Below are 12,281 nucleotides of genomic sequence, written 5' to 3' on the forward strand. Positions count from 1 at the left end.
TTGTCGTGCATACTATCGACATTTCATCAAGGCACTGTTGGTCCAGATTGTCTCACTCCTCAACGGCGATTCGGCGTAGATCCCTCAGAGCGGTTGGTGTGTCACGTCGTCCACAAACAGCCCTTTTCAATCTATCCCAGGCATGTTCGATAGGGTTCATGTCTGGGGAACATGCTGGTCACTCTAGTCGAGCGATGTCGTTATCGTAAAGGAACTCATTCATAAGCTGTGCACGACGGAGGCGCGAATTGTCGTCCATGAAGATGATTGCCTCGCCAATATGCTGCCGATATGGTTGCACTATCGGTCGGAGGATGGCATTCACATATCGTACAGCCGTTACAGCGCCTTCCATGACCACCAGCGGTGTACGTCGCCCCACATAATCCAACCCCAAAACAGCAGGGAACCTCCACCATTTTGCACTCGCTTGATAGTGTGCCTAAGGCAATCAGCCTGACCGGGTAGCCTCCAAACACGTCTCTGACGATTGTCTGGTTGAAGGCATATGCGACACATTGGTGAAGAGAATGTGATGCCAATCCTGAGCGGTCCATTCGGCGTGTTGTTGGGCCCGTCTGTACCGTGCTGCATGGTGTCGTGGTTGTAAAGGTGGACCTCGCCAAGGACGTCGGGAGTGAAGTTGCGCATCATGCTGCCTATTGCGCACAGTTTGAGTCGGGCATGCACCCTATTGCGCACAGTTTGAGTCGTAACACTACTCCTGTGGCTGCACGAAAAGCATTATTCAACTTGGTGGCGTTGCTGTCAGGGTTCCTTTGAGCCATAATACGTACCTATGGGCCTGGGCGAGACATGTCATCGACAGTTCCTGTCTCCCTGTATCTCCTCCACGTCCAAACAACATCGCTTTGGTTCACTCCGTGACGCCTGAACACTTCCCTTGTTGAGAGCCCTTCGCGGCACAAATTAACAATGCGGACGCGATCCAACCGCGGTATTGACCGTCTAGACATGGTTGAACTACAGAGCACGAGCCGTGTACCTCCTTCCTGGTGGAATGACTGGAACTGATCGGCTGTCTGACCCTTCTCCGTCTAATAGGCACTGCTCATGCATGGCTGTTTATATCTTTAGTCGGGTTACTGACATCTCTGAAGAGTCAATGGGACTATGTCTGTGATGCAATATCCACAGTCAATGTCTGTCTTCAGGAGTTCTGGGAACCAGGGTGATGCAAAACTGTTTTTGATGTTTGTAAATGGAGTAATATACCAATATTACTCTGGAAGTGTCAGTATTCTTAAGAAGTGGGACGATTTAATGTACTTTCGGATCAAATGTATCTGGACACCTCTATGTGATACAGAACTGTCCACTAGAGTTCATTAGAGGTGGGCCCATCAGATTAAAAAACTCAGAGTGTATTGTGTTGTCATCAGAGAAGCGGCAACAGTAGAATGGGACAGCCAGGAGAGCCCAGCAGTCAGGATACCAGCTGAGAAACAGATTCATCAGGGACATATGAACCCTGCCAATGTTGACTGTCGATGAGGAAATTGTGAAGTGGAAACTGGATGGAACAACCACAGCTAAACCAGGACAAGAGACATCTCATGTAGTAATGGACAAGTTGTGGAGTGTCGTTGTAAACAATTCGGACAAAATGAGCATCAGAAATCACTCGGGAGTCCAGGTGCCACAATTACTGTGGGTACAGAGTTGAGAAGAATATGGTACAATCGTTGAGCAACTCCCCATAAGCTACGCATTTCTGTAGCCCACGCTATGTGATGCTTGAGGTGTTGTAAAAAGCGAATGACCGGAAATAAGTGACTTCGAGTGATGCATCATAGCATATCCAGTGGCAATCCTTTCGATGGGTCCGAGTTTGGTGAATACCTGGAGAACGTCACCTGCCACCCTCTGTGGTATTATCAGTGAATTGCAGAGGAAGTGGTGTATAGTATGTGGTTGGTTTCTATGGTTACAGTGCTCTTTCCTTATTGTGCTTATGTAAAAGCTAAATACAGAAGGATAGGAACTCGTTTTGCAGCGTTGTGTACTGTGTACCGTAGAGGAACGGCTCAGACATGATGTGTGTTTGTATCAGCGTGACAGTGCACCTTAACATAAAGCATCTTCTGTGAGGAAATGGTTTGTGGACGAGAACATTCCTGAAACGCGCTGGCCTACCCTGGGTCCCGACTTGAATCCATTGGAACACCTTGTTTGGTTTCCGCTCTCAAGGAAGAATGGGCTACCATTCCACCACAAACATTTTTTCATTGAAAGTGTCCCAAACAGACTTCAAGCAATCATAAAGGTGATTAGGAGACACATCCCAAATCAATGTCCACCAGTAAGTGTCCAGATACTTTTGCTCAGTTTGCTCAAACATAACCTATTGAGTAACAGTTGCAATGCTGAGGCAACAGCAATCATTACAGTCTTTTTAGAATGGCACGTACAATTCCGCTCTAGGGAGTGCCACAATGCACAGCTGACTCACTGTAGTATTCCTGTCACATGCACTGACCTCCAGCGAACACTGAGCCCTCATGGGTGGCGACGCCTGTGATGAAAGGCACGTGCTGGAAGTCCCCAGAGAGCAGCAGCTGGGCAGGCTCCCTCGGGAAGAAGGCCCCACCCTCAGCATCAGCTGGCTCCACTGCTGTGCCCACAAATGGGAGTATCACACTGCGAGCCTTGTCCTGCAACAACAGACGGTTATCAGGGGATGAAGGCCACCACACTACATGTAGGGGCACCGCCTTGACAGCTCTGTGGTCTGTCGTAATGGTGGTTTCAAGAACTTTCCCCACTAACCAACACTGAAAACGTGAGCTGCTCAGAAAGTGTTTTCACTGTCCCCACCAATTACACAGTTCGACAGTCTCTGTATTTTGTATCAGAAACGTCTTTCCCAATTCTGTTTTAACCGCTTAAAGTTCGTAAGTTCAGTCAGTTATATAATTAAGATAAAGGTAAAACCATAACTTCAACGAAATTCAGAAGAGAATTATGTGTACCCTGTCTTGACTGGAACAGTATGTTTTGAGTACACTAGTCATTCTGTGAACATGGGTTACTTCGTGACAAAACCCCTTGCGACTCACCAATTTATGACAAGGAGAGTTGTCAACGGGAAAAGCAGCCAAAGTGATGTTATTTCAACATTCTACATCTATTATGAGACTTAAAACGTTGGAAAATCTATATATCGTAGTTACTATGTACTTTAGACACCACCTGTGACACAGTCATCAAGCATACAGTAATGTACCACTGTTTGCTGTAGCTTTGACCTGCAAACAACACTTCCTCTAGAGGTTAAACGAAAACACTCTGCATCAGAAGATACACTCCAGGTTCCTTCAAATGAACCTCGAGCAGCTATCACCATACCCTGTGGCACTTGCTTCACTGAAGCTCCAAGCCAATATTCTTCTCCTTGATGCCTATTTAAGTCACTGCCCTCTTACTCTGCAGCCAGTGCCTGCTCCAGGCTTATGCCAGCTTCAACTAACAGCCCATCAGTCAGAGTTCACAGTCCCAAGGTGATAAAGGAATGTCTCACCTCAGTGTCCAAATAATCTAGCCATCACTGAGTCATCTATGGCTCATCACAGATCATGGTGTTACAGACATCATCCAGCTTTCAGCAACATACTGCTAGCTGCCGACCACGACCTCACAGTATTGGGCCACCCTCAAGCATCCTATTGCTCGCTGTTGAGTGCAGTTTTGTGAACTTCGTCCATCATGAAGCGACCCAATGCAAATGAGTGAACATGTCCTCATGTATGTAAGGGAAATTCCAGTGCAACATCAAGACTGACTTTCAGTCTGAACTGTATTGCTATTCTGTTTATTAGATTATAAAAGATTCAGTTGTCCCTTGCTGCATGGACACATCAATTATTCGTGTGTTGTTTCCACAGTCATGAACGCTAAAACAGCAGTAGCTCATGCTGAACAACACCAGATGATGACTGCTGCCTTTAAAATGTGGGTTGTACGTATCTAAGGGAGCTAGTAACATAGCTGTCTAGTGTCACTTTTTGGGCAACTGGGAGGGCCATATCGACCAAAACAGTACACAATCCACATGATGGTTTTCACCACTAGGTATCCATTATAAACTTTGGTACTGGCCCCCACCACTGTGGTGCACAAACATGATGAACAATGAACACCTGGTATTGATCCAGGAACCATGGCATCAGGTGGTATTTACAGATGAGTGCAGGATGTTTACAAGTGCTGATAATCCTACCAGCAGAGTGTGGAGATGGTCAGGTACAGATCATACACAGGGGTTAACACACAGCAAATAGAGTTTTATGATAATTTTAGGGGTATGCAGCATCAAGAAAGCATCTTCACACATGTTCTCCAGTTCCACATTTCGGTAATGGTTTCGTCTTTTAAGAGGATCATGTGCTTGCACACTGCAGATACCTAGCGTGTACTGTCCTTCAATTGTCAGGGATCAACCAGATAGAATTCCCTGTGATTTTGGCTCAAATGAATCCAATTCAGTAACTTTAGTACTAGTTGTCAATTGCAGTTCATCACCGCAGAAACCCTCCTCGCATACAGGGTGACTGACACTGGAGTGGCTGTGGGTTGTTGCCAGATTTCCCCCTTTCCTAACCCCTTCCCTCCCACATTATGCTAACACTGATGTCACCATACTTTGTTCCCAGTTTTCTCTCTTAAACCCCTCTGACATAGACCAACTGCCCTTTGTATAAAACAGCAGGATATTTAAAACTTGGCAGGAAAATCATAACAGCCAGTTTTTACTCCTGGCCCCTATGACATCCCCGTGGAAGTAGGGCTGTTGTTCTAAGAGTTAAGTGGTGGGGCATTGTCCTATTGGTTAACAACACTGTGACATTGGTATTAAAGATACTGTTCCAGCCATCTGACTTCAGAACTGAAGATGGCGATCCAAGGTGGATGACATGGGGATACTGCTCCAGTCTGTATGGTTGGCAGATTTACTAGGTTTCTCTCACTGTGGAAGTAGGGCTGGTGGGGCACTGTCCTATTGGTTGACAATGCTGTGATGTATTAAAGATACTGTTCCAGCTATCTGACTTGAAAACTGAAGATGGCAAGTCAAGGTGGAAGACATGAGGATACTGCTCCAGCTTGAATGATTGTCATATTTACTAGATTTTTCTCAAGCCTTTGATGTCAGAATCCAAGATGGTGGCCCAGAGATACTGGTGCAGCCTACGTGGCTGTCAGATTTCCTAGGTTTTCTCCCATGTCAGAATCCAAAATGGTAGACCCAGGGATAATGGTGCAACATGCATGGTTGCCAGATTTCATGTGTTCTGCGTTTAGAATCTTGTCTTAAGTGCTTTCCCCACTTCTATGACGTTACAGCTCTCTTGCCCCAAATACACAATAAGCATCAAAACTCGTTAATGGTAAATTTCACTTGACGCCTACAGCAACAACATCCATGAATAAACGACAGGAAGGCAGGCTTTACCCAGTAAATCAGATCACCAGGTGTTCAATGTACACTTCTGCATAAAGGTGTCCTTCAGAATTCTCCTCATAGTACAGTCTTCACCCATACACTGTGCATCTATGTTTCTACTATCACCTGCCTACCATGTAATAAGTCAACCTTTCCTTAAATCTTGGAAACCAACGAGGAACTTTTTTGGTGCAGCAGCTATCCATTTGTCTCTCCCACTACCATTTAATTTTCAGTACAGTGAGAACTGCTTTTTCTACTTGTGATATAATTTCAGTTACTTGCTGGTTTTCACCTATAATTGGTAAATAGGTCCATAACTACTTGAGCCGTACTCTAAATTAACGTAATATTTCACACTGAGTTAGTAAACAGTATGTTACTCGATACTTTATTTTTGTATGTAAGCTTATTTCGGCTTTATTGCCTTCATCAGTACATCTGCAACAATCGCATTTATTTATATGTTACATGGTATATAATTTATAAACTATTTTTTTTTACATTGGATGTTGTACTCACGTCCTGACGTTGTAAACAGACATCAGTCAATTGTATGTAAAGTGTAACTGCTGTTTGTAGTTTTTGGATGCAATATTTTTTCAGTAATGTTTTAAAATTGTCGAATGATTTGATGTTGCACGTATACTGTAATAGTTTTTTTATTATTCTGACAGTCATAGAACTTCACGTTTGACAGCTGGTTTTTTATTGAAAGGTATTGATGATGCTTTAGTTCGTGTATCTGTGGAACTGCCATTGATGTGTTTGTAATCTCTGATGTTTTGCTATCCATTATCCCAAGATACAATTTCAATAATTTCTTTAACTGGATGTTGCTCATTTAGCGTATCTTCGGCGTAATATTTGGTGTCTATGTATATTTCAAATTTCTCCAAAATATTGATGATTGCACCTTTTGGGATTTTGAGCAGGATGTGTAGCGCGTTTCCAATGTCGCCAACTTCGTGTTTTTCATTTCTGAGGTGTGTAATGTAGGTGGACTGGTTGTTATTTGGCTCTCTCGTGTGTTCTTCTGCATCTGAATATGAAATTTCTTCCCGTCTCTGCTATTTAAGTTTTCTGCAGTTACTGCAGTTAATTCTGTAAATTCCAAGGTTTAAATGTTTCTAGAGTGTGACTTTCCCTGAACGCAGTTTTGTGCTAGTATTATTTGTTGTTATGAAGGCGAGTTTCAAGTTTGTATTTTTTAGTAGGACTTTTATTATACAGAATAATTTTCCACATAAGTTTGTTGGTATGCAGGTGGTTTTCTTTTTTAATGTAGTTTCTCATTTTAGTTTTATTTTATGATTCTGGGAATCTTTTTTAAGGTATGTTTTTTGTTGTACGTCTGTGGAACGATGTTATCGTCATAACAGTATTTGCATGCGATGTATAGTAGTGAAGTTATTTATTTATGTGTGGCCTCCTGTTCCAGTGGCAGATCTAGGATTGTGTTAATCATAGAATGAAAGAATGCATATGTGTGAGATTTTTGATGTGAAGATGTACCGTATGGCTGATTATTCCATCTGTAGCAGTTGCTTTTAATTTGATTTCGAAAGTATGTTTGTAGATGTTGTTGGTTATTGTGAGATCCGTTTTTTTTCAAGTCATATGGTGAATTTCATTTTAGATGTGAGTTATTGAATTCCTGGTGTATTGTTTGTATGTCGTGATCATATCCTTGTATGAGTAGCAATGTGTCATCGACACAGTGGTAGTAGTAGAAATAGTTGTTGTGAGCTGAAGAAATTTGTTTAGAGTCTACTAAGGAATACATTTGCTATGATTCCAACACAATTGCTTCCCATAGCCTCACCATCTGGTTGTGTGTAAATTTTTTCGTTGAACTGGAAATAGTTATGCGAAAGGGTTACTTTGAGAAGTTGTATTATTTCATGCATGCCTTCATATGGCTATGTTTTATGAGATTATGTTGTATAGTATCAATCGTTTCTTGTATAGGGATGTTATTGTAGATGTTTGTAATGTCAAGTGAAACAAAGTTATCACTGTGTGGGATTTGTATGTTACTTAATGTTCTTGCAAGTAACGTGGAATTTATTATGGTGAAACAAAGTTATCACTGTGTGGGATTTGTATGTTCCTTAATGTTCTTGCAAGTAATGTGGAATTTATTATGGTGTAGTTCTTCATCAACAGTTTGTTGAGTTTTTTATCAATAAGTTAGGCTGTTAATACCGTTAACAATCGGATTTATAGCAGCCAGAGGCTTATGTATCTTTAATTGTCCGTAAAGGTTTGGGGTTCTTGACTTCATTACTATATGTGTTTTCTTTTTGTATTCAGAAGCTGACAACATGAAAACACACAACAAATTCTGCACAAAAACCCAAAAGTTACAGTCATGAATGTTTTGAAGGGATTTGAAATAGACATACACACTAAGGATTATCCTCACGATATATTAAATGAACAAACCAATATCATGCACACCTAGCTTAAAAAAATTGAACATGTCAATAACAATTACATAGATAAATGAATTACAAGAACACAAATACTTTTGAGTAAACAACTAGCTATCAAACTTGAAATTCTGTGACTGTCAGAACAATACAAAATATATTATGGGTCCGTTTACAACGTCAGGACGTCAGTACAACATCGAACGTAAGAAACCTTTTATAAGTTATATATTACGTAAAATACAAATAAATGTGATAGTTTGCTGATGAACTGATGAAAGCAGTAACGCCAAAATAAGCTTATATACAAAAATTAAATATCAAGCATTGCACTGTTTACTAATTATCTGCTTAATGTCCTACTGTGACAATATATAATGCGGGTCTCAAAAGAAAGAAATTTGACGCTGGTTTTGGTTGCATACGTAACATACGTCTGACACAATACAATCTTGGTTATAACTTCATGATGTTGTCTATACCGAACTGTCACAAACCTGTTTCATAATTTAGTATGCAGATCCCTATAGTCAGTAAATTCAAATCGTTTATGCTAAATTAAAACTACAAGCAACATTCATGTCTGCCAATGATTGCAACGCTAATTATTCTAATTCTCCTATTGGTACAATGAGGCAGCCTTGTTATTTTGGCAGCCTTGATGGGGTTTTTAGCTGGCTCCCGCGAGGGGAATGAACAGAAGAATTACAAAGCTGTTTTGGCGCTGAAAGCCATTTTTCACGCAGCTGCAGAACAGAGTGCCATGTCTGCACAGTTGTAAAGACCAAAGGGCCAGACAACTTGCAGGAAAAACTGCGTGAAGCGAAAATGAATCCTTCTCAGCTAGACAAGAATGGCTAGGTGAAAACATGAGCCTTCATTGCACGAAAGGAGCCATTGAGCACTGACCCGCACTGTTTCATCAAATTCTAGTAAGGGATTTTCTGATTCGCTCATAGTAATTATTTTGGTAAAAGGGGCGAGATCCCACGCTCGCAGATGTGCAGGGCTTTTGGTTGGCCAGCACTGGAAATCTGTCATGCAGTGAGACGGATTTTCTGCCTTCTTCCCCACACCATGGTTGTTGGTTAATCATGACAAAAACCAGAAGAGCAGAAAATTTTTAAGCTTGTTTATAAAATTATCATTGGTTGGAATTCTCCGGATGATTGCGCTGAAAGAACAGCTATGTTTCGTAGAGTAAGGTCAGGATGGACTTCGCTTAGGGTCGCTGTTGAGAACACGTTTGCTCCAGGTTGTAGCAGGGTGCTGAAGAGAGGGATGTTTCCCACTTAGGACAGGGTGCAGAGGCCAAGCTGAAGCTAGAGTTTTCAGCTCCACAACAGCCATATTTTACACTAGCAGAGCTTAAGAGTGGTAAGTGTGCTCCATCATTGCGCACACTGAGATGAGGTGAATGTGAGGTTAGTTAAAATGCATCGGGGTATTACTTGGCAGTTGTATATTCCACAACTAGCTAATTGCAGCAATCAAGAACATTGGAGATAGTATTGATGCTCGTTCATTCTTTTCTGGGACCTAATCTGTAATTCCACTAACCTTTTTCAGAATCGTTGGTCGTATTAGTGATGTTGTTATATTCCGTTCTTTTGCGCACCCACACAGACATAGCAAGGCTACAGGTCATATTTGCAATCTCTTGTCCACTTATTAGATGTAAATATACTTGATTCGGTGGATAAATCGTGTTATTTGATGTCTTATGACAATAAACCAAATAGTTACACTGATAACTACTTTCCTTTCGTATTTTGAAGGTTCCCTTCATTAATATGTTAGTGAGAGTTGTGGTATGCATACCTTCATGCTTAATTTCGCCACCCCTAGTAAATTTCATGTAATAGTACTCTATCCGTTGAGTTTCCTTGTATCTTTTAAAGTTGCGTGATCTTATGGGGAGCATTCTTCGGTCACTGGGGATTGGATATGTAGCAACTTTGAGGTATGCTAAAAATCTCAACCACAGTCTCAAATAAGAACGGAAAAAATTTATTTGCATAAATATCAGTGAGCGAATCCAATATTCACGTCCAGTCCTCAAGTTTGTGTATATAGCAAATAGCACTAACATTCTATTTAAGACAGGACGACCACCAATTTGTCTCGCTGCATTCGTGTGACATCGATTATTGTAGAGGAGATGGTGCAGGGTGTCAAATTATATCGCTACAGGGAAAAAGTGTGCAAGTGAAGACCTATAATTGATTTAACAAACTATGACATCCCATGTTGCCATAGCATTTATTTATTGCTTTGCATGAGATTTCATACAAGTGGAATATATGTTTGACTTTCAAAGCAATACAATGTTTGAACTAGGATGGTTGCGGAGATGAACTAAGAGCTTATTTGTTTCACACAGGAGAGAGTTGTGTAAAGCTGACCATACAAAAAGCAGCTGTCAAAAGGTCCATGACCGCAGTACGCAGCATCTGGCCTTGTTCTTTATTTACAGTCATGCCCTAATATAAGCTCACGCTTACTATGAACAGTACACGTTTAAAGTGAAATGGTGGACTGTTAGGAACAAGGAGGACTGACCTGAACCAACTCTCTCAAAATTTCTCCTGCTATGATTTTACGTTGGAGACAGAAGGATTCTGAGGTGCGAGATAATGAATTTCACCCTCGATCAGAGTTACGTCACACATAGCTTTCGGAAGAGTTTCCAGAGTACGAGTTAAAGCCTGATGGTCTTGAGACACAGCAAGTCTGGCCTCATGATCTTCATTGGAGTCTTGAGACTGCTTAGTCATCAGTCTTTTAGCCGTTCTAATGTATTCAGGAAGAATCAAACGTTTTCTAGGCATTATTATCTGTAAACAGAACTAAAACAGAATATAATGAATAGACAAGCAAGTCACAAAGGAAACTGACTAAAACCGTTTTTCCTAGTAAATAATACAAATAAAACCTATTAAAAGATGCAAATCAATGATGTTTTTAATACACAAAGCAAAGCCAGTAAAACGTTATATCCTAGCCAAGTAAATTCGTTGTGGTTTATTAATAAAGACAAGATTGCTGTGCTTAACTTTGTTATTGACGTAAATTTCAAAAATAAATCTGTCGCCGAGTTGAAGAAACTAACAGTACCATCTATTGGTTCCTTAGCCCGCCCAGTTGGCCGTACGGTCTAACGCACGGCTTTCTGGGCGGGAAGGAGCGCCTGGTCCCCGGCACGAATCCGCCCGGTGGACTTGTGTCGAGGTCCGGTGAGGGGGCTAGTCTGTGGATAGTTTTTAGGCGGTTTTCCACCTGCCACGGCGAATGCGGGCTGGTTCCCCATATTCCGCCTCAACTTTACTATGTAGGCGTTTGCTGCACAAACAAGTTCTCCACGTACGCGTACACCACCATTACTGTACCACACAAACAAAGGGGCTACACTCGCCTGGTGTGAGACGTTCCCTGGTAGGGGGGTGGGGGGATCCACTGGGGGCCGAACCGCACAATGACCCTGGGTTCGGTGTGGGGCGGCGGAGGGATGAAGTGGACTGCGGTAGTCGTCATGGGGTTGTGGACCACTGCGGCTGCGGCAGGGACAGAGCCTCTCCATCGTTTCTAGGTCCCCAGTTAACATACAATACAATACAATTGGTTTCTTGGTGCACTATGAAACCAGAAGCCCATTGGTTATTTGCTGTACTACACCATGACGATTAAAATCCGAACTACTAAGCTGAACAGACGATTTTAGATAAAATTTTAAATTATGATATCTTTGTTTTCTTTATCCCAGTTTTGATGAAATAAAGCCTGTATGTTTCCCCCAGTTACGCTCAAATAATCTGTGAAAGTCCCCTGAAAATTCGTTTTTGAGATTAGTTTGTTCAGACAGAAAAAACCTTTTCACAGTTTGATCATTACTAATGATATGCAATTGTTTAATAGAATAGAATTCAAGCATTAATTTCGTCATAAATATACATCACAAGATTTTAACGCCAGAAACAAGAAATACTCAATTTCAGCAGTGTCTAGTTTTTGAAATTATACACATTGCATAAGAAAAAAGTGAAACACCCAGAAGGATGCGCTCTGACTGACACGGCATCTTTCTGCAGCTACCTGCTGCACAAGTTTCGGGTTCTGCCGTCAGAGGGTGTGCAACAAAGGGTGGAACAGTGAGGACCAGGAGCTAGAGCAACTAGTATGGCCGAAATGACACTGACACAATCCGTTCAACTGCTCTTCCAAGTCCTTTGCTGTCTCTGACAGAATTACAATGTCATCGGAGAACCTCAAAGTTTTTATTTCTTCTCCATGGATTTTAATACCTACTCCGATTTTTCGTTTGTTTCCTTTACTGCTTGCTCAATATACAGACTGAATAACATCGGGGAGGGGCTACAACCCTG

General features: G+C 41.7%; 1 protein-coding gene across 1 annotated transcript in view; it reads right to left on the reverse strand.

Annotated features, from left to right (window-relative positions):
* LOC126210120 (esterase FE4-like) overlaps positions 1-12,281 on the reverse strand; it is a 191,939-nt gene that overhangs the window by 63,257 nt on the left and 116,401 nt on the right. The window contains exon 6 of the mRNA XM_049939263.1: positions 2,501-2,675. Within this exon, the coding sequence (XP_049795220.1) occupies positions 2,501-2,675 (175 nt within the window). The remainder of the gene's footprint in view (positions 1-2,500; positions 2,676-12,281) is intronic.

Source organism: Schistocerca nitens, chromosome 10 (assembly GCF_023898315.1).
Source record: "Schistocerca nitens isolate TAMUIC-IGC-003100 chromosome 10, iqSchNite1.1, whole genome shotgun sequence".
Classification (NCBI taxonomy): Eukaryota; Metazoa; Arthropoda; class Insecta; order Orthoptera; family Acrididae; genus Schistocerca; species Schistocerca nitens.